This window comes from Triticum urartu, chromosome 1A (genome assembly GCF_056163025.1).
Source record: "Triticum urartu cultivar PI428250 chromosome 1A, HENAU_Tu73, whole genome shotgun sequence".
Classification (NCBI taxonomy): Eukaryota; Viridiplantae; Streptophyta; class Magnoliopsida; order Poales; family Poaceae; genus Triticum; species Triticum urartu.
Window position 1 is genome coordinate 11,443,776 of NC_141873.1, and position 23,383 is coordinate 11,467,158.

General features: G+C 43.6%; 2 protein-coding genes across 3 annotated transcripts; one reads left to right on the forward strand and one right to left on the reverse strand.

The window, feature by feature from the left end:
- Window positions 1–4,285: 4,285 nt before the first annotated feature.
- On the reverse strand, window positions 4,286–5,279 carry LOC125534262 (horcolin-like). 2 transcript variants are annotated; one of them, XM_048697555.2, is made up of 3 exons: window positions 5,192–5,279; window positions 4,919–5,116; window positions 4,286–4,788 (listed from the first exon to the last, which is right to left on the reverse strand). In XM_048697555.2, the coding sequence occupies exons 1-3, from the start codon at window positions 5,192–5,194 to the stop codon at window positions 4,546–4,548; spliced, it is 444 nt and encodes a 147-aa protein (XP_048553512.2). In that variant the 5' UTR covers window positions 5,195–5,279; the 3' UTR covers window positions 4,286–4,545. The 2 variants fall into 2 exon arrangements, with proteins under 2 accessions (XP_048553512.2, XP_087394728.1); XM_087538602.1 differs by having other exon boundaries at window positions 4,919–5,194.
- Window positions 5,280–21,114: 15,835 nt separating this feature from the next.
- LOC147988334 (heme oxygenase 1, chloroplastic-like) lies at window positions 21,115–22,866 on the forward strand. The gene is made up of 4 exons (XM_087538677.1): window positions 21,115–21,448; window positions 21,632–21,819; window positions 22,251–22,358; window positions 22,453–22,866. The coding sequence occupies exons 1-3, from the start codon at window positions 21,433–21,435 to the stop codon at window positions 22,314–22,316; spliced, it is 270 nt and encodes an 89-aa protein (XP_087394803.1). The 5' UTR covers window positions 21,115–21,432; the 3' UTR covers window positions 22,317–22,358; window positions 22,453–22,866.
- The last annotated feature ends 517 nt before the right edge of the window (window positions 22,867–23,383 follow it).

Sequence of the window (23,383 nt, forward strand, 5' to 3'; positions counted from 1 at the left end):
TGGCTCCCTTCAAAAACATCATTTGTCCACATGATGGTATTAAGCAAGGTATTTCGATGTTGATTACTTCATTATGGGAGTACACTGCGTAAGGCCCAATAAATTTGCAGGAGTGAAAAGAAAAACTTTCTTGGATTTTGGCATTACTTGATTCTTCTCCATCTCTCTGATTCGTCTTAAAAAGGATGCCGAGATAGACCGGGCTAAATTTCCGCATGCAAAACTAGCCAGCATAGATGACGAACTTAGTTGTGCGTGTGGGGGGAGGGGGGAGATTGACAAGGAGGTCTCGTTCTTGATAAATGATAAAAAGATGAAATGAATGAAAAGGTTCACACTCAGACAAACTAATCATATGCCGTGTGAATGGAATGGTCCAAATATACTTAAATAATAGGTATCAAGGTAGAAAAAAATTAATGATTACTTTGCAAGCCAATTTGTTTTCTCGTTTACCGGTTTAATTAACTAGCACTTAACATCACGATCGTAGTTCTCACAAATTAAAAGGACAAACTTGATCTGGCATCTATACCAATATAGAAAGACTTAAAAGGGCAGATTCAATTAATCTCGGCCATTAAATCATGTCAATCCAACGACCTAGACTGCTTCAATGTCGATCCATCCTAATAACATGTTTAACGTGCAGTTAATTTAAAGCCAAATATAATACTAATCACGTAATAACACGCAAATAATATCCTACTTAATATCCGCATGCACTTAATATACTTTCAAATTAACATGCATTGCCGTACACATTGACTAGTTAAAAACAATATAAATAAAGTAGCATGTCGGACTTTAAAGTTTTACATTCTTCTCCTTGCATAGAAGTGGTTTGCTGCTTTTTATTAAAGAAGGAGGACGTACCCCTGGCCTCTGTATCTGGACGATGCATATGCATATTCATAAAGACCATACAAGGTGATAAATTAACAAGTCTGAAGCTACCATCTTGGCAACGCCTGTTGCTACTTCTATCCCGTTGATGAAGGGGTGCCGAATGTCTGGACCTAATACCAAACACACATCGCACCAAAACCTAACATCTAAAGTCAGATGCCCCATCCAAGCCACTACCTGGACTGGGTCACACACTGGTCCGGCACACTCCCAGTGAGCACTGCACGCTGCAAGGGCCGTCACCTCCATCTTCCATCGATCCATCCTCAGAGTAGAATTGATGCACCGACCTTGACAGACCACTCTGTCATCGATGGCACCACGACGCCAGATAGCGTCGCCCTCCTGCGCGAGTTCGTCAACCCGCATCAGACGTCGAGCCTCCACTACACCATGCCGCCGAGATCTGCCATCATCGATGTGGAAGATGAAACCCTGCTCCGCCTCTGGGCCCTTCCAAACAACACCTGCTCCAAAACGATGCCCTCAAAAGGGAAAACGGCACCATAGTTTTTGGTCATCATCCGATCTGGGACACCCAGATCTAGGGTTTCCCCCAAAGTAGATGCCTCCTGAAAGAAGAGGGGCAAACCAACTGCAACTGCCCACGGACACAAGTCGTGCCCAGCACCACTTAGCTCTCACGATGGTGCCTTCAAAAAGGACATGACGCCATGAGCGTCGTCGCCGCCCTAGGGTTTTCACATGAGAGACCGTAGAGTGGGAAAAGGTGGGGCGGACCCGAACGACGTCTCCAGGAAGAGAAACGACACCCTCGAGCGTCGTTGTCGTCGCGGCCAGCAGGAGCCGACCAGGGAATTATCCCAATCCGAATCCCCATCTCCCGCTCCACCCGACCGGTGACTGGCAAGCATCGCAGCCGTGTACGTTACGATGGAGTGCACGAAGCAAGGATTGAAGGGAGAAGCAGCTCAACGCCGTTGGCCACCAAGGCAAGAAGCCACGGCACCAACCCGCTGGCGGATCGCCGGCCACCGGACCCGATCCCCGGCAGCCTGTCCACCCCGCCACGCCACCGGACAGGGAGGCCACCTAGGGACCGCCGCCCCAGATCCAAGGCCCTCCGCCCTAGATCGGGAGGAGCGGCGCCAACACTGCCATCACATCCACCGTTAGTATGCCGGGCAGCCGCCACACCGCCGGGGTCCAGATCTGGGCCGTCGTGAACCAGATCGGGGTCACACCCTCGAGCCAGGGCACCCTGCATCCCCCTATGACCCGCGAGAGGGAGGAGTGCCTCCGCCGCCGCCGTCGCACGCACAGGCTATACCTGGCGCCAATGACCGGCTGCAGCTGAGGGGAGGGAGAGGAAGGAGTGGTGACCCGACGGCTAGGGTTGGAGCCCCTCGGTCGCCCATGCGGGGGGGGGGGGGGGGGGGGGGGCGACGGAGGGGAGTGGTTTGCTGCTAATGAATTTAATCTATAATTTTCTTCAGGTGGCAGTCTTGCTCGATCAGAACAAATACTAAATTGACAAACAACTACTAAAATTATCAACTAAACACACATGGCTAATGGCACTGCACACATTTGCATAGTAATTACTACTACAAGAGCTATGCACCGTAAATCAGTGCTTCGATCATCTAAGTTATCAAGCAATGCATCATCATCAGTCATAGTCCTTGTTAGAGCAATTGCGCTGACACATTTCTGGACTACATATTGTAAGGAACGAGTCCTACCTGCTTGCCCCGCACCTGATGCTGGAATGTGCCGCACGGTCCTTGAGAATCGGACTCTCTTCCTACATTTTCGGTTCTTTCTGTTGACACATCTCTTGCTACGACACCTTAGTTGCAGGCGTTGCATTGTTGGTTACCTGAGCGACAACACCTTGGATCACTGTTTCAGCAGCTACAATTGTTTCCGCAACTTCTCTAGCTGTACTACTTCCTTCCAATATGGCACCTGACATCAAACGATGACCCCTTAGAACATCTGTACACTCCTCTGCCAGTTATATGAAAGACTAGGGCAGCGTCCTTGGTCGTGCGGCAGCAGCGCTTGCCTGCATGCCCGCGGGAACTCACGTGCTTCCGTGGATATGGTGGGCGGACATGTGCCGTGGATCTGGTCCCCAATCTAATATGTCGTTGGTGGGGCCCATGGCCAGCTGGCGGTGTGTAGAGGGGTCGGCGAGGGATGTTGAATACCCGTCGGCCATCACGGCGAGGCTCAACGTGGTTTCGGGCGGTTACTGGTTTGGTGTGGCGTGACTGCCAGTGAAAATTGTGTCGACCTCAGTCATGGCGGGCGATAGCGGCATCGTGAAGGACATCTGATTGTTGAAGATATCATCAGTTGCAACCGTTGTCACCGTGTTCCGGCTGCTCCAGGGAAAACCCTAGATCTGAGTATCTCGGATCGGACAATGGGGGTGCATTTGGGGCCGTTCTCTATCTTGAGGGCATCGTTTTGGAGTGGCGCTGCCTGAAGGGGACAAGAGGAGGAGCGCTGTGCATCTATCACATTGATGACAGCATCGCAAGGCCCTGCCATCGTGATTCGGGATTGATCTTCCCATTGAACCGAAATAAGCACCAGGAATTCAGGACAAAAGTTGGCTCCGCTTGCTAGCGATGGAGTTGCCAGATTTTGTGGCTGTGGGTGACTACTGAACACGTCCTTAGCCCCTCAAAGCTGATTTTTTTACTCCGTTAACCTATTAGAGGATACTATTAGGAGTTACGTTGAAGGCTATGTGTATGTGTATCGTATGTCATAGGAGCTTGGCAAGTAGGCATCTGTATCGTATAATATATGCTCTATTAAACTGCTTTACATAACTTCCCGCAAAAAAAAAACTGCTTTACATAACACATCCCAATGTGCATGGGTGAAAGTACTCTTGTGGTTGTGAACTTAGTTCTTCGGAAAGTAATTTACAACAAGGTAACATATCGCAAGTCTGTCTGAATCTCTGCTTAGCATTTTTACTCTTCGGCGCCAAGAAAGTTTAGTTAGCGTTCACATACAAAATCTCTGCAGTCTACATAGATGCCATGATTAACTCATACCACCGTCCACGTGCTCAAGATTGCTTTGTTTCCGACCTACTCCCTCCGTTCTAAAATAGATGACCCAACTTTGTACTAACTTTGTACTAAAGTTAGTATAAAGTTGAGTCATCTATTTTAGAACGGAGGGGGTAGATGGCAAAGAGTATAAATTTTGTTATGATGGGCAGCAGCGTGTGAAAGGATAAAAGAATGGAGAAGCAAGACAGAACAAGGACGAAACTGACTTGCAATTTCATGGTGTGTCAATAACTCAATGGGATTATGGATGGCCACACCAAATTTCAACACAACAAGTGGCAAGTGCTTGATGATGCGATTTCAGCAAGGGCTTGTCTCAAGGGGTAACTTTACATTTATTTATACACCATGGTAACTAATATAACACTGGATACAAGGCACACTGCAAGGTTTTCACTCAAACGATATACACCTATGTACATGCATTCCCTTGGGCAGAGAGGGGTTCATGGCGCGACAGGCATGTAGCTAGTACTCCTACCAGCTAACAAAGGGCTCCCTGCTTTTATTGCAACCACACACTAAAACAGTACCAGTATAGTAGTAGTACTAGCACGGAGACATGATGAAGCGATCATGCAGCAAAGCCCGCATAGATGCCAAAGGAGTCAATGTAAGTCGTCCCCGCAGCTCCAAAGAAGCCGATGATCCGGGCGGAAACTAGCGGGACGTTGAAAGAACCCCCAGAGCCGGCAGTGCCGCCATGGATAGTCCGACCCTTGTTGGTAACCAATTCAAGAGATGTTACATATGATTCAGGGGGTGAACCGTACGTTCCTGAAATTTCCTCCACATATTCTAATTCTTGAAGGAGCAACTGCATGCACAAAAATTTGATAGCTCTCATAATTAGGACTTTGTACGTTGTAGAAGAGTGCTTGTGTATATATATGACAACATGACGTGTCAGCAAAAAAATTCTATGGTTTATTAGCTGATTCACACACCTCCTCAAATTTCTCCGCCTCGGAGCCTCCCCATTCCTCCTCATGCAGATTCCCACTGGTATCCACGTAAGTAAACCTGACACCGTTGATTGCGTCCCCACTACGAACTGCCACACCAACTAGTGCGAAAGGAGTGTATTCGATGTCGCGAGGTTCGCCTCCATCGCCGCCCCATGGCCCGATCTTCACAGGCTTGCTCTGTGATGCATGACCACAAATGAAATTATTAGAGTAAGTAAATGTCATGATGACAATCTTGAGAAGAGTGCATACCATCTTGAACCTAGCTAGCAAAGTTCAACACAAATGAAGCACAAGATGTACTAGTTGCTTGCTATGTGACATATGAGGGAGAGCTCTCTGGCCTCCTTCAATATCCGAGCACCCCTATATATATAGTCAAACTCCTTAATGAACGAATTAGTTAGCAAGCGCAACATTTCACGTACTACTGTATTACATAGGCATGGACATGACATACTAGCTAGGTTCCCTGTATATCGAAAATGACAAGGCAAATCCAGGGACATTCTGCTTATCTCCTTAAAAAATGTCTTAGCTAGGGCGCAAAATCCCGCAATTCATTACCAGGAAATAAAATATGTCATGCATAGTTACATATTACAGGGAGGGCGCATGCGAGCCGCAGCCACACATAGCATACAAAGGATGGAAGCCAAGCTAAAACTACACACATAGATTCAAGAACTTGAAAGAAGAGGGGGGGTTAGCGAGAAGCCAATCAACCCTCCCCCAGAAGCCGACACCATGAGGGATTGAGCGTCGCGGCCTAGATGGGCAAGCCAGGGACAGCGGCGAAAGAACAGGACCTCAAAAACCTCAAGCCCAAGCCAAACGAAGAGCTCCGCTAACAACCTCACACCATCGAAAGCAAGGACTACTTGGATGGAGGAATCAGTAGCTAGGGATAACACTCATCTAAGCCAGTTTCTCCTACAAAACTGCCTAGAATACTTTTCGATCGAGGCGGTTTAGTTTTTGAAACATTCTCAATTACTTCTTAGAGTTTTGTGCGACAAAATATAGGCCTTACAATTTTGCATATTTCAACTGATAGATACATCCACCAAGTTTCACAATATAATTCTTGATATGGATGCAACAAGGGTGGGGAGTCATTCAGTGCACGATTTGTCCCATCAGGCGTGAAAGAAGTACACACGTAGTTAGTGTGACTTTCCATATGGAACTGTCAATGTCATTCATTCATTCATACTCGATGGTGACGCGAGAGATCTCTATGATGCGTGTTGGTCTGTGGCCTTGTAGTTAGTTGCATGATAGTAACTCATCAATCAACTTATTAGCCTAGTCTGCTATCCACTCAAATCCAAGGATTGAAAAAATATAGAGCAACTCACGTTTTCTTGCCTTCCCCTCCCTATTGGTGAAAGAGCTTAGAAAGCCGAAATCTGCGTCTGAGCCCAGGTTCAGTTGCACCCTATGAATGGTACATTAAAAAAAGTAAGAAAAACAAAAAAAATGATTTTTTTGCATGCAAGATGCTCAGGTGTGCAAGGTGCATGAAAACTTTCATGGTGTTTGGAGATTTTAGGAGCTTGTGAAAAAAAATCTGTTATACAGGGACACTTTTTTAAAGTTCCTTTCAAAAGCCAAAATTTGTTGTTTTCGCCACGAGCTCCCCACATGTCCAAATACCATGAAATTTCGCACGTACCTTGAGCACCCAAGCATCTTGAATGTCGACACCATGGTAGTACATGGATGCTGACCATACAAGTGCATTAATACTTGGGTAGGCACAAGATGTCGACAACACAAGTGCACTAATGCTTCGGTAATGAAATTATGGGAAGCATCTCAACCTCCTAGAGGAGGTCCGCGTGGTGTTCACAGATTGATCGGGCCTTATCCCGTGAGGCATACATTGTGTCGTGCAAGGCACGTACACACACAGAGAGAAAGAGAGAGATACCCGGGGGTAGGGGAAATTAGATGTGAACTTGAAATCCACGCTAACAACCTACCCTACACTACAAGAAATATGTCAACTTATGACCTTCTGTCAGTGACCCTCAAAGAATTGGTCATAAATTTATGACCATTTTAGACCAATTGGTCAAAAGCTGTTCAGGGGGCTCCAAACCCTAAATCATTGCGACCATTTTGGTCAGAAAGGTCGTAATTTCCTTACACGAAATGGTCACAAAGCAAACAGTGCTAGTCCGCTGCCTTATTTCTAGTTGTTAATGACCAATATAGATGGTCATAGCCTTGTAGATTGTGGTGGGTTGTGATGACTAGGCGCCATCTCATCAGTTTTGCCTATGTGTCATGTCCATGTGGCAGTTTTTGCCCTAGGTTGTGAAGCAACCTATATTTCTATCATTCCCAAAATTCCCAAAAAAATCTCATAAATTCTTTGGGGCATATCTTCATCAAATATGTAAAAATCCTTCCTTGCCTAGTTCAAAAATAATTCAACAATATTCATTTTCCTATTCTGTTCACAACAACACTTTATGAAGGAAGTGCTATTTATATATTCTTGATTGCCCTCGGAATTTTTGGGCACTCTTTCCTATCCAAATCATTACCGCATGACAAAATTCAGCTCCATTTGCCTAGCAAATCTTCTTCGGCAAATTTCCAAAGTTTTTGTCCACCTAGAAGCATTGTGAAGGAAGTACCTTTTTTATATCTCTAAATGACATGAAATTTATACAGTTCCTTCATATGTCCAAATTATCACCCTCCTCCAAATTGCAGCTCAGTCAAATCATCTATGTGAGCCCAGGTTCAATTTATATTTTATGGCCAAATTGGCACGTTGCAAAGCAAGTGTTATATATACCCCTCCTATTACCCTCAAACTTTTCGGGCACTCTTCCATACCCAAATCATTGCCATATGATAATATTCAGCTCAATTTTCCTAGCAAATCTTTCTCGAGAAATTTCCAAAGTTTCTACCTTGAGAGAAGCTTTGTGAAGTAAGTACTAGCTAGGCTTACCCAAATGATCTGAAAATTTACCAGCGCATGACCATACCTAATTAACTTACCTACACCAATTTTGAGCTCATTTCATTCATCCAATCTCTCTCACTAGTTTTCCCAAGTTTCTGTCCATAGAAGAGCATTGTGAAGGAAGTACTACTTTGGCATGTCCAAATGGTATCAATTTTCTACAATGCTTTCCTATGCCCAAATAACCATCCTTCACAAAATTTCAGCTCACTCCATTCATTATTTTGAGCCCAGCTTCAACATTCATATTTTTGTCCAGCGTGGTACTTTGCAAAGCAAGTACCACCTAGGATCCTCCTTTTGAGCTCAAAATTTGTGAAGACATTCTCCTTAGTAGATGATCATCCTCAGCCAAAACTCACGCCCATTGGCCATGTGCATTTCCCGTACCGCTAATCAAACACTTGGCTGCTAATTCATGTTTGAGCATCGATCGGTCTCGTCGTGAGAATCTTATGTTGTAATTTTCTTCCTAGCACCAACCTGGGGAGTGCCCAACCCACTAGACATGCCTAGGCCTCCCAGAACACATGGCAACATTACGGTCACGCGGTGACCACGCGACGGGCATGCGAGTTTACGCGCTCTAGAGTTGGGGCCCTCGGCCATCGTCCAAACCTCGACGTATCGCCACCAAACCATGTATTTATGATTAAATAGGTCCTTATGTAACTAGAAATGATTTTTGGAAAAAATAAATAGCAAACTATGAGGCAGCTGCAGTTCAAATTTGACCCGCTTCCAACTGAATCGGCGGAAATTTGTCTTTTTCACGAGAGGTGGATCAAAAAAATTTACACCCAACAATTTTGTCAATTGTGCATTAAATATGGCCTAGTATTTTATAAAAATGATTTGGTCCAATTTTGCAACAATTATTTGGTAGTTCCTTCACAAAAAAACCTCCTTTCGGGCACTCGAAAAATGGAAAATGGTTTTTTCGTCCAACAAAAATGAAAACTTCCTTAGGCAACATTGTTTGCCATTCCAATATGCACCCTTGTGCATAATATGAGATCATTTGAACAAACTATGCCATGAATGTGGCCATAAGATTGATCATTTGGCTTGAAAGCCATTGATCTCCACACATGATAGCTCGTTTTTGAGAACACTTTTTTTTAAATAATTGCCGTATTACAAGTTTGTTATTTTTACTAGGAACTTGGCCACATATGATGACACAATGCGAAGGTTTCCCAATTTTTTGATTTTTTTTGAATTTTTTATGCCCGTTTCAAAATGCGGTCAAAACGGCGGGAATGACCGTTCCTAGCTAGTGGTTGAATCTTGGAATTTTTTTGGTGTTTCTCTGATTAAATAGATACTTATTTACCTAGAAATGATTTTTGGAAAAAATAAAAAGCAAACTATGAGGCAGCTGCAGTTCAAATTTGACCCGCTTCCAACTAAATCGACGGGAATTTGTCTTTTTCACCAGAGGTGGATCAAAAATTTTGACACCCAACCATTTTGTCAATTGTGCATTAAATATGGCCTAGTATTTTATAAAATTGATTTGGTCCAATTTTGCAACAAATATATGGTAGGTCCTTCACAAAAAAACCTCCTTTGGGGCACTCAGAAAATGGAAAATGGTTTTTTCGTCCAAAGAAAATGAAAACTTCCTTAGGCAACATTGTTTGCCATTCCAATATGCACCCTTGTGCACAATATGAGATCATTTGAACAAACTATGCCATGAATGTGGCCATAAGATTGATCATTTGGCTTGAAAGCCATTGATCTCCACACGTGATAGCTCGTTTCTGAGAACACTTTTTTAAAATAATTGCCGTATTACAAGTTTGTTATTTTTCCTAGGAACTTGGCCACATATGACGACACAATGCGAAGGTTTCCCAATTTTTTGATTTTTTTGAATTTTTTATGCCCGTTTCAAAATGCGGTCAAAACGGTGGGAATGACCGTTCCTAGCTAGTGGTTGAATCTTGGAATTTTTTGGTGTTTCTCTGATTAAATAGATACTTATGTACCTAGAAATGATTTTTGGAAAAAATAAAGAGCAAACTACAAGGCAGCTACAGTTCAAATTTGACCCGCTTCCAACTGAATCGACGGGAATTTGTCTTTTTCACCAGAGGTGGATCAAAACATTTTACACCCAACAATTTTGTCAATTGTGCATTAAATATGGCCTAGTATTTTATAAAAATGATTTGGTCCAATTTTGCAACAATTATTTGGTAGTTCCTTCACAAAAAAACCTCCTTTCGGGCACTCGAAAAATGGAAAATGGTTTTTTCGTCCAAAGAAAATGAAAACTTCCTTAGGCAACATTGTTTGCCATTCCAATATGCACCCTTGTGCACAATATGAGATCATTTGAACAAACTATGCCATGGATGTGGCCATAAGATTGATCATTTAGCTTGAAAGCCATGGATCTCCACACGTGATAGCTCGTTTCTGAGAACACTTTTTTAAAATAATTGTCGTATTACAAGTTTATTATTTTTCCTGGAAATTTGGTCACATATGATGACACAATGCGAAGGTTTTCCATTTTTTTGATTTTTTTTTGAATTTTTTATGCCCGTTTCAAAATGCGGTCAAAACGGCAGGAATGACCGTTCCTAGCTAGTGGTTGAATCTTGGAATTTTTTTGGTGTTTCTATGATAAAATAGATACTTATGTACCTAGAAATGATTTTTGGAAAAAATAAAGAGCAAACTAGAAGGCAGCTACAGTTCAAATTTGACCCGCTTCCACCTGAACTGGCGAAAATTTGTCTTTTTCACGAGAGGTGGATCAAAACTTTTTACACCCAACCATTTGGTCAATTGTGCATGAAATATGGCCTAGTATTTTAGAAAAATGATTCGGTCCAATTTTGCAACAAATATATTATAGGTTCTTCACAAAAAAACCTCCTTTTGGGCACTCGAAAAATGGAAAATGGTTTTTTCGTCCAAAGAAAATGAAAACTCCCTTTGTCAATATTGTTTGCCATTCCAAGATGCAAACTTGTGCGAAATATGGAATCATTTGAACAAATATTTGATAGGACTTTCACAAAAATACTCATTTTGAGCACTGAAAAATGGAATGAATTTTTTTTATCTTGAATCGATCACGACCAATTTATATTGGTCATAAGGTCATCAAATGGTTTGCTGCGTTCTGATTGGACCATGAGCATACCACGCAGATCACGCATCAACCACCGTCGGATGCTTCCGGATCCAATGGCCCAAACCCACCCGAGCCGAAACCCTAGGTCTGTCCTCATGGACATTTTCCACCCACCCCCCGCCTCCATTCTTTCTTTCTTTCTCTCCCTCCCCCCTCAGATCCTCCCCCCTCTCCCCCGTGCAGTGAACCCTAGCCCCTCTCTCCCCCGCACACCACTCCTCCTCTCTTCCAGATCACAGCCGCCACCTCCTCCTTTCTAGATCGCCACCTCCACCTCCCTCCGGACGAGCTCCCCGCCGTCCATGGCCTCCCCCACGCCCTTCTCCCCCGCGAGCCCTCTCTCTCTCCCTCGCGCGACTCCTCTACTCCACTCGATTCCGGCGAGTTGAGGCGGATCTCGCCGGCGCGCAGCACACCCCGGGCTTCAGGTAAGCAAGTTTTTTGCTCGGCGCCGGCGCGGGCGCGGATCGAGACTGACGGATGGGTTTAGTTCCTTCCTTGCTACAGGCGGTGTTGTGCGCGGCGGTGGCGCTGGCGCTGTGCGCGGGCGGCATTGGCGCGACGCCTGCGGCGAGGGGCGCGGGGTGCCGGAAGCACATGCGGAGGGTCACGGAGTACGGGGCGGTGGGGGACGGCAAGACGCTCAACACGGCGGCGTTCGCCAGGGCGGTGGCGGACCTGGGCAGGCACGCGGGCGACCGCGGCGCGGCGCTGGTGGTGCCGGCGGGGCGGTGGCTCACGGGGCCCTTCAACCTCACCAGCCACTTCACCCTCTTCCTCCACCGCGGTGCTGAGATCCTCGCATCCCAGGTGCGCCCCTCTTCTTCAGTTACCCGTGGGATTAATTAGCGGCAGTAATTGCTACGTACGTACTTACCGTGGCACGATGCGGGGTGGGGGGCTACTGGTGACGGACGGGACGGCACGGGGCCGGTGCCAAAGTCACTTGGCCGCGTAGGGAGGTTCGTCCAGGAACGGAGTGGGCAGCGGCTACTGGTTTGGGGGTCCCCTGCCATGCATCGCCATGACCATTGTCGCTTCCTTCCTTTTCAAGCATGGAGTCAGGGAGTCATCATCTGTCGTCTCCGTGCTCCTAATGGGGTTTTGATTCCTACTTACTCTAAATAGAACTCGTAATTATTATTACTAGCCAAAATTGCATGATTCAATCACGGCACGGGTCATGGTAGGAAATCGTACATTTCTGTGCTTAAATATACTCAATCCTGCAATTTCTGTTACTGATTTTCAGCTTGATCCACTTTTTTGGTCAGTGATTTGCATTACCCTCGCCGCTGCTCTGCTCTGTACATACATAACCTAGGACTCTTATCAGGTCCAGATTTCGTGCTACTGTATTTACGGAGTAGTTAAGGATGTTTAGGTTGATGGTTAGATTAGCCCCTTTCAAATTTCATATATTAATCAATGGAGCACTAGCAGCCAACCTTGGAGATGGGCGTGCAAGTGTCTGACCTCCAACCCTGAATGTGTTCTTTCCATATTTCTACAGCCACTAGTACCAAACTGCCATTACAAACATGTCATATATATGAGTTGCTTATGTTCAGTAAATTTCATGAATGTATGAGTGTTTATCCATCAAAATCAAGAGGTGTAGTATATATCTACCAGGGATAGTAATCATTGTTGCTTATAGGTTACAAAGTGTTGCAGTTCATAGTAAATGCAGTTCTAGTAGAAGTCATAATATATCAAGGACGGATAAGAGATCATCTACTTTCAGAAGGTTTTACTTGGTTGGTTGATTAGTGTTTTTCTGTAGAACAGCCTCCGGGCTGTGTATAATGGGCATTTCAGGCTGTGTATAATGGGCATTTCTAATTCACGTGTATCATTGTGTATTATTTTCCTGTTGAGTGAGTTTTAACTATAGAAGAGAAATCATCTATTTCTTTGCAGTTTCGTTCGACTTATCCTTTGGTTTCAACTATACATCAGAGTGTACCATTGAGTGTATTATTTTCCTGTTGAGTAGCTTTATCTGTCGTATCTAGCTCAAGTAGCAGTGTCCCAATGAAGAAAAAATTTCATTACCAGAGATGAATGGTTGATTAGTTTTAGCTTCAAGCCATTTTAGTATATTTCTTTGTACCCGTGGCTTGTGGCTAAAACTAGTTTACTTTTAAGTTCATCCGTGATGGCCCATAGCTATGAGATATGAGGGATGCGGACCGTTCGAGCCATGCAGCCTATTTCAGCTTTGGTGAACCTCGTTTGAGGCTTAGTGTAATTGATGTACTAGTGCATTGCTTGGCGTAAAATTATTGCAGTACACATAGATATGCAATGAATGCTTCTAGTATCTTACACATGTATATTTGACATGAATCTGTACTGCTTGCTCTTCCTTTGCTGACATTATTTTTACTTTTCAGCGAGGAACAGGATTGTCAACACTATTGACAACATCATCTCTTTCTCAAATAACATCTGCAGCAGAGCAGGCGGAGTATCTGAAGCATTTCAGGGCAGATAACATAGTTAAGGACGTAGAGTTTATTCGTCGGCATCTTGACCAGATGCCAAGCCTTGGACAATTCTGGGACAGTTATAGCTGACCCATGGCTTTTAGTAGACATGTTTCTTAATTTTGGGACAGTGATACACGGACTTCAATTAAGATTTCAGATTAGTATTATGCTGCTGCTAATGTGCTATTTATAGCTACAGTTTGACACTATTAATTAGGCTTGCTGGACATGTCATGGTACACGCCTTTGTCTTTTTTTGGCATCAACAAATGTTTATCTACTGTAAAGTACTATTAATTAGGTTTGCTTCCTTCTATTATTGTTGACAATGTTGTGTAAATAGAATACCTGATTGTCTTCTGCAACTTAATTTCCTTGCATTTTCAACTCTGATTTTGAACGATTAAGGTTACTCCCACAAACAATTTTGCTAAACATCTATCAGATTTTAAGTGAACCATAATTCATATTTTGTTTACCTTTTTAGATCTGTTCCACCGCTTACATTTTGTGTTTCCATTGAAGTTGTTTGGTTCTGGCCTCAGCAGTAGTACACTCTAATGGTAGCTTTATGTTCACTCTTTTACAACAAACCTTTTTAGCACTTTCTCATGATCCTTGTGGGCATTTATTTTAGTCCATGGAGCTGTTGCTCTAGCAGATGTTGCTCTGCTTGACATCTCACAGTCCACTGGATCGGCTGTGACATCTCATAGTCCATAGTTTATAATCAGGTTTCTGTTTGACAGCTTCACAGTCAACAGTTACATGGTAATTCTATAATGCTGAAGCTATATTCCTGTCTGCTCAACAGTTACATGATAATTTCGTAATGCTGAAGCTATATTTGCTGCCTGTGTCTTAATTTTTTTTATTCTGTAATGATGATATGAAATGTCACGCAGGTCATTATTGGTGCTGTTGCTGTGGTTGTCGGAGGTGTTGCTGCTGCATTTGGCGAAGCTGTAGTCCGCGAAGGTCAAGGATGAGATCGTCCTTGATGGCAACGACATCGAGCTCGTCTCCCGCTCAGCCGCCCTCATCAACTAGGTGAATCAAACAGGACCCAAAACCTGTCTTTGTTCATGTGCATATTGTGCTCCCTGAATAATTTGGTTGATGTGATGCAATTGATATGGTATCATGCTTGCTTATGCTCTTTGCGGAAACTAGTATGCTAGATGTGCTTAGAAATAATTGCAATGTCTTCAGATGTTGGATGTCGAGTGTTCTTTGTTTGCGATGCATATATGGCTGCTTGTGCTGGTCAACATGATGTAAATAGGGCTACTTCTCTCGTTGTGTTGTTGTTGTTGTTGTTTGTGGTTTGTCCAGTTTTGGCCTGGATAGTTGCATCTTTCTCTTCATGTATTATTATGTTCTCCGTAATGATTTGGTTTTGCTACCATATGATCTGCTTCTACATTCTGTTCCTGTGTAATCTGATCTGCAATGATTCAGTTTTTGGTTCCATATAGTTAATCCGCTTCCATGCTCTATTCTTGGATAATTTTCTTGCTGTTCTTGTTGTCGTATGTGTTCGCCTTCCAGGGACAGCATATATATGCTCAATACACTCTACTTGTTTTCCTGTATAGTTTTCTTACTTGTTTTCCTTTATGCGTTCACTCTTTTTCAGGAGCTCCAAGCCTAATTTTTTTTCCTTTATGTTCACTCTTTTACAGGAACTCCAGTCCTAATTTTTCTGAGTGTGAAGCCGTGAAGCCAAGTGCGAAGCAGTGAAGCCGTACTTTGCAAAGAGTTCTTTTGGCTATGTAGTAGACTGTAAACTGTAATATTGTAACGGATTGTAAAAGGCTATGTAGTGTTATTTGATGAACTATGTTTGTTCTGTCCTGTTTGAAATAGCAGTTATGTATGTTGAGAAGATATGGAAACTTCACTAGTGGGACCCACTTATGAATATAATCTGAGCAATTTTGAAATTTCTGACATGTGGGACTCATGTATGGCATTATGACTTGTGGGACCCTTCTGACTAGTGGGACCAGCTCCAAAATATAATTATTGAAAATAGAAAATCAATTGATTGTAAGAAGGCCAAGGCCCAAAAACAAAGAAGCTGAAATACTAGGCTTGGCCCAAGTAGCCCACAAGAATTGACAGAAAAAAATAATATAAAAGGCCGAATTGTTGGGCTAGGCCCATGTAGAAAACTGAATTGGACCGGGCTGAATCTTGTGCCACATCAGCTTGCCACGCTGGATGCCTACGTGGACTGGGGAGGTTGCTAGTGACCAAAACAGAACAATAGGCTTATTTTGGTCATAAACGTTTGCGACCATTCCAGAAGAAAGGTCGCTATAGTCAGTTTACGACGCCCAACTTTTGACCTTATGTTTTTGGTCACAAAAAGGTCATAAATGGAAATTTGTGACCATTCAGTGACCAATAGTGGTGGTCATAAGTTGACATATTTCTTGTAGTGCTAACTAATTCTATGTGCCACATGACTAGTTTAACACCCTCCCATAATGACAACTTTACAAAGTTAAGATTACGCTTGAATTGTTCAAAGGTTCTTGTGGGCAACGCTTTTGTAAAGCCATCTGCAACTTGATCTTTTGAATGCACAAACCGAATATCTAACTCCTTGCGAGCAACTCTTTCTCTTACAAAATGGAAATCAATTTTAGCGTTGGCCCTTGCATGAAAGACTGGATTAAGGGATAAATATGTGGCACCAAGATTGTCACACCAAAGACATCGAGCTTGTTCATGTCGTATTCCAAGTTCTTTCGGCATGGATGAACCCAAATACTTTTTGTTGTTGCATTTGCCGATGCTTTGTATTCTACTTCTGTACATGACCTTGAAATTAAGGCTTGTTTCTTTGCACATCATGAGATTAAATTAGGACCAAAAAGTATTTCAAAACCACCTATTAACCGTCTATCATCCAAGCATCCTGCCCAACCAGAATCAGAAAAAGCACTAACAAGAATGGATGATGCACATTGAGAGTATGTACATGTCATGATCACAATCTTGAGAGGAATGCATATACCATCTTGAGCCTAACTAGCAAATCTCAACACAATTGAAGCACAAGATGTACCAGTATGCTTGGTATATGGAATATGAGGGAGAGCTTGCGGGCCTCCTTCAATAGCCGAGCACCCCTATACTGTATTACTTAGGCATGGACATGACATACTAGCTAGGTTCCCTGTATATACATTCTAGGGCACAAAAGCTAACAATTTATTAATGGGAAATAAATTTTGTCATGAATATTTACAGGTTACAGACAGGGTGCATGCAAGACACGGCCACGCAGAGATTACAAAGGATGGAAGCCAAGCAAAAACACCACAAATATAAATTAAACAAAGAACATGAGAGGAGAGGGGGATTATCAAGAAGCCCATCAACCCTCCCCAGAAGTCGACACCATGAGGGATTGAGTGCAAGGTTCTTCACGTACAATTTGTAGAATCTCCTTAACAAAATATAATGTCTTTGATGTTGACTGTCTAATACAACAACTAGAAGTGATCCAAAATAGGGCAAATTTATTGAAAGGTTACTAGACCTTATTTTGAGGGCGTCGGCTAGGTACCCGCTCTCCTGACTTGCACATTTGGGTCACCAAACCCATATAATCTCCAGAGCCCGAGCTAGTGTGTCCATCCAGAGTCTCTGATCATGTTCCCAATTTCGCAGCAAGCCACCGGACACCTATAGTCCATTTTTAGTTCCTCTCTGTATGTGATCTTGTTCCAGCCCCACCCCAAAGAAACTAATCAACCAGCGCTACAAATCTCTCGTACAACAGCGACGACTACGGACACTCGATCCCACCAGTAGCAACCATGGGAGATACCAACGTTGGTGGTGAAACTCTGTTTCCTACTACATCAACCATGGCAATCCTTCCTCTGCTACCTGCAGTGTCCTAGTAGGCAGGCCCGTACCGGGCACCTGTGCAGGGTGTGCGCCTGCACAGGGCCCCCAAACCGGCCGGGGCCCCAAATCAGCCAGAGTATTGCTAATTAGCAGGAAGTACACTAGTCTCCAAGCAATTAATCAACTCAGCCAACTAGTATTCTCTCAAACTACTACATCCTCTCCTGACGCACGGTGCTCTTTCTTACTCTTCGTCTTCCTCAAACATCGAGCACAATTCATAATTAAAATCTTAAATCATCAATGATCTTCACTACTCCATTTTCCAATCCGCGTCTATTAACTCTTGGCGATTTCCCCAAAAGAGTCCGCTGGAATATGTAACGCTCTACTCCTAGTCCCCCATCTATTTATCTGGTGTTCTTCTCAAAACTTCAATCGGTAAGCATGCAAGTTCGGGTTTCTCTTGTCCTCTTTGACTTGCTCTGTGACCCATCAGCATCAATTAGAAACTCCCCTGCCAAAGAAAACAAGACTGGATTGCATTTGGTTGTTTTGAGTTCTTGATCGACAAACGATGGTTCATCAACAAGAGCAGTTAGACCAAGAAACTGCATTAGGATGTTTTTGAGTTCTCGGTCACCAAACCAGGGCTGCCACATGATCTTGCCTCTCAAATCAGTCAAAGGTTGCTTCATTTCTTTCTATCCATATAACTGAAGGTTGCATCATTCCTTTTTATCTCCATGTTCAGTTTTAAATTCTTGATATTTGTCTCTTACTTTTAGTTTCTATGATGTTTTCTAGAACTAGCAAGTATGACTAGGGCAGTATATAAAAAAATAGGGAAAAGTAAAATGTCAAGGGCCCATATTTGAATTTCGCACCGGGCCTCTGTTTTCTCGGGTAAGGCCCTGCTAGTAGGAATGGAAGCAAATGAGAGAGGGCGTCTGTAGCAGATGGTGACCTGACATGTAGCATTTTGTTCTAAGCAATCTCTGTAAAAAAAATGAAGCCTCTCTCGACTTGTTGCAGCTGGCCAATTTCTGCCATGTGCTAGCTGCTACGAAACCAAAGTTCTAGGAGTATATAACTGAAATGAACAACTACAGCATACATCATACGAGTTTCAGAGTTTACCAGGCCTGAACATTGAAAAGGAAGTAAAGGAGACAGCATGGTTACGCGCATAACTACACTGACTCATGGTGTCTATCTGATATAGCATGCTGGTGGTGATTTAACTTTGACATAAATGTGGAAATTAAGAGAATGATGAGACTGAACTTTCTACTCCCGGGTGCACCTACACCCGCATGAACAATACATTTGAAAAAGGTACTCCCTCCGTTTCAAAATAGATAACTCAACTTTGTACTAACTTCAGTACAAAATTAGTATAAGGTTGAGTCATCTATTTTGGAACGAAGGGAGTACAAAACAAAATCGAAAAAAATCTGAAATTTTGGGACAACAAACTAGATCAAAAGTTTTAGTTGCTTGCAAAATTTTGTGACCAAATAACATTCGAGGAGCCCTCGGCAAAAAAAAAAACAAATCTGTGTTCAAAGTTTTGTTCACTTTTGAGGAGTGATTTTTTTTTGCTGAGGGCTCCTCAAATGTTATTTGGTCACAAAATTTTGCAGAAAGCTAAATCTATTGATCTAGTTTGATGTCAAAAAAATTCTGATTTTTTCTTTCATGTTATATATATTTTTTTTCATGTGTACTGTTCATGTAGGTGCACCTGCACCCAGGAGCAGCCACACCTTTCTTGAGAATGATCACCTATTTGACACACGTGAGCAAGTTTAGTGACCAGCATGTAATTTACTCTAATAGAGGAGAATAAATTAATAAAGTTCACGCAGAAAGTAGCAAACCAAGGCTTGTGCTGTTCTCAGTTCTGCCTTGTGAACTTGTGGCACCGTCATCAGGAGAGCATGGTCGCTTCTTTTTCCCACAAGATGACGATGAATACAGTGGCCATGGTTCTGCCATCTCGCTTTCCTGATTGTCATTTCAATTTAAGTAGATGGCACTTGACAAATAGGACAGAGGTTTGTCCAATCAGGAATTCCCCAAGAAGTCTGATAAAATGTGGACATAAAAGTACGGAAATGGGTTAGAAAATTCAGAATACTAAGAAAAACTGAGATACAAAAGATAACACACTGAATCATTCCAACTTCACTAGAATAACTTGAAAGTTTACCAGAAAAATTGAAGCAGAAAAAAAAACAGTGCAAGGTGTGGGCAAAGTTCACTAGAAACACCCAGGTATAAGCTTCCCTGCAGTTTAATAATCTCTTCTAATTGTCAAGTCAGGCACCTCTTAATAAGTGGGAAACAAGCATATAGCCTCCGTATACACTGCAATCTAGGATTTGTCCTTAAACCAACTGAGTACGGAAGCAATTTTCTCGCCAACTATAACATTTTAATACATCAAACATGTACAGATCTGAGTCTTGTCCTTAACACTAACCCATCAATCAGGTGGGTTCCATGAGACAAGGCATTTCTCAGATCAAAGCATTTAATTGGATTTTTGCAAGGTTTGTCTATACTAATTAATTCCCCTCTTCCCCCCAACAGCCTGAATCCACGTTCAAAACCCAAACCAGCTAGTAATCAGATACTCCCTCCGTAAATTAATATAAGATTGTTTAGAATACTAAAACAGTGATCTAAACACTCTTATATTAGTTTACAGAAAGAGTACTTGGTATGCATCGTTATATGCAATCTTCTCCACCCAATCCAGCTAGCAATCAAATCAAACTCCATGCAAAGAAATTCCTCTCTGCAGCTATGTATATCCAAACAAGTTCTATTCCCTCTGTAAACTAATATAAGAACGTTTAGATAACTAAAATAGTGATCTAAACGCTCTTATATTAGTTTACGTAGGGAGTACTATTTACTGCAGGAACAAGCACTAACTGACGGGCAGAGATTGGTTGAGTAACCTGCTGGTTGCAACCGCAGGAGCTCTGCTCTGCCGCGCGGGCGGCCCCCCGCGATGGATGGCGGATTAGTTTTCCGCCGTACAGGGCTATCGCAGACGGCCGGAGATGCGACGGTGGCCTCTTCGAGACGCGCGCCGACCTCCGTATCTGCTCGAGCTCTCCTGCCGCGCGTGGCCGTCAGCGCACAACACCTACACTGCGGCGGCGGCGAGGTCTGGGGTGAGGATCTGTCGCGTGGGGAACGGCAGGGAGCCCAATCGGGATTTTTCTTTTCCCGAGTGATTTGATAAAGAAAAAGTTTTTTTTATCAAAAAATGACAAACATCATGTGGGATTCCTTTTCTCTGTACTCTGAAATTCATAGCACTGGATTCCCCAAAAACAATAATACGAGAACCGGTATGTTTCTTCGTTAACGTACCATAGGAATAGGAATGGCGGTGAGTCTTCATGTCAAGTGTTTTGCAGGCCACGTCTTTGTGCTCCTCGTCGGCAGCACAGGTGCGGAAAGTTATGATCATGACCTCATTAAAAACATTCAGCTGCGCATCAAGGGCTCCGTTTTTACTGGGCAACGTCGAGGGAGAGAAGCAAGCTGGTTTTCTTAAAAGAAAAAAAACATCAAAGGACAGAAAGAAAAGGGGAAAACGCATGGATTCGGCAGGGGCTCTTTTTCATCTCTCGCACGCAGCCTCCTCTCTCCTTTTGCCTTCCCACTTCCCAAGCTAGGGTTGCAGCCGCCGCCGCCGCCGCCCCATCGCTCCTCCAACACTGGCCACCGATGGAAGGCCGGCTTCTCCCACGGATCTTCTCCTCTTCTTTGTAGCAAGGCGTGGCCCTGCTCTTCCCCATGGCGCTGATGACAAGGCGGGCGGTGCCCTGAGCTCTCATCCCGAGGAAGCCGCAGGAGGACGAGGTCAAGCCGTACCAGGTCGACGCGCCCCCCTGCCACACCTCCCCGGAGCCCGCATCCGATCGCCGCTGCTGGCTGAGGTGGTCAGGTCGAGAGCATGCCCGCCGGCGACGGTACTTCGTTTATTCTGTTTTAGAACAATAAACGTCATAATTACTGAAATCTTGTAGTGGTACCGTCACAGGTTATATAATGTGTTTCTGCATTTAGGTTCTCTAGGAAAAATTTGGAATGTTTCTTTCATCTTTGTTAGCTTGATGCTGCTGATTGACAGTCTCATTATTTGTGCCTTACAGATGCAGAGTTCAGGAATACTGGATTGGAGAGATCAGAGCCACTGAAGAAAGATCTGGAATGGTTCACGGAACAGGGCCACACCATTCCAGAACCAGAGTTGTCTGAGAAGGAGCCCCAAGCATTTATCTGCCACTTCTTTAATGTGTACTTTGCTCATACTGCCGGAGGCCGAATGATTTGCAAAAAGGTATGTCTTTGCAGAAAATAGTCTTGTACCAGAATTTTCATCTAAGTCAAACAGTGTGTGCTTGAATGGCTTGACATATTATTGTAAAGCATGTGTTGGCTCTGGTTCTTACATCTCATTCTTCTGGTTGGGCTGATTGAAATTCCAACAGGAGGTAGACGCGTGGTATTACTGTGTGTACTTCGTTGAGGAGTATATATCACATTATATACACATCTACTTCTATATATGTAGATATAACTTTAGATATAACTTTATATTCATCCTATAGCTGTCCATTTCGGTTTGGACCTTGAATCCTGGTTTTGTACTTTCCAAATCATGGCATCATGTTAGCCCATAATCTGTTCATGTCGTGTGAGTGAAAGTTGTTTGTTCCTCCATGAATTGACATCCTTTAATGGAGTAATCATAACGTCTCTTCATTTCAGGTTGCTGAGAAGATTCTGAACAAGAAAGAGCGGGAGTTCTTCAAGTGGGAAGGTACCCTGTCCTAGCTGCTGCAGAATGTCTGCACCACACTAAACCAAGTTGCTTCTGTAAGTCCAAGAGCTTTGATTTTCACGCTCTTATTCTTGGCTGCTCGTTTATCCTCCCACGGATTGGTCTTAACCTGCTTACATTTGCTATTAGAGCTGGTCTCGGAAAGAGAAGGACCACTTCCTGGAGGAGACCGAGAAGTCGTTCGCCTACTCAGGAGATCTCCTACGCCAGATATTCCCCTGAGCCAAGAACGATCTCCATTATGTTTCACGATAAACATTGTAAATACTAAGCCATGTCTCTGCACCGGGGAGGAGCATGTCGCGACCGAGGGTGTCAAGGTAAGTATGGCCGCTCGCCCCCCACCCCTATCGACCTTGAGATGTGTTGATTTGGGCGACGAGAACGAGATGATGGCCACGGTGGTGGCGGCTACCCCGGGTGGTGATGTAGAGGGGAGGAGCCAGTTGCGAATAATGTGTCGATGCCATCACAAGTATATATTACTTCTGTTGTATTTCAGATGTTTTATTATAGCTCTTTCCTTTGCTATTTCATTCTATTGAGCAGCTACAAAATAAAACTGCTGGACAAAGAATTTTCACTACTAGGAAAAGGGCTAAAGATGAAATTGACACTAATGGCGCATCAGAGAAGTGGTGCGCCATTACTATATACTAATGGCGCATCATGTGGAGATACGCCATTAGTGTGGAAGACACTAATGGCGCACCAGGCACACGGTGCGCCAGTAGTAACAAAATGTTTTTTTTTTCCATTTTTTCAAACATACTAATGGCGCATCCGGGTAGAGTGCGCCACTACTGTATTTTTTTTACTTTTTCGCAAAACTACTAATGGCGCCCCGTTGCATAGTGCGTCATTACTAGTTTAAACTAGTAATGGCGCACTGCGCCACGGTGCGCCATTAGTATAAATTGTTTTTTTTACTTTTTTGCAAAACTACTAATGGCGCATGTCTGTGTGGTGCGCCATTAGTATGTTGGGTTACTAATGGTGCATGGCTGTGTGGTGCGTCATTAGTAACCTGGAACCAGCTAGATATTTTTGGACAGCCACA

Bases quoted from the DNA above. Each gene is read 5' to 3' on its own strand.
- LOC125534262 (XM_087538602.1), bottom strand. From the start codon at position 5,194: ATGGTATGCACTCTTCTCAAGATTGTCATCATGACATTTACTTACTCT. The intron at 4,789-4,918 runs GTGTGTGAATCA...TTGTGCATGCAG, and splicing joins AGGCGGAGAAATTTGAGGAG to TTGCTCCTTCAAGAATTAGA.
- LOC147988334 (XM_087538677.1), top strand. The intron at 21,820-22,250 runs GTATGTCTTTGC...TCTTCATTTCAG, and splicing joins GCCGAATGATTTGCAAAAAG to GTTGCTGAGAAGATTCTGAA.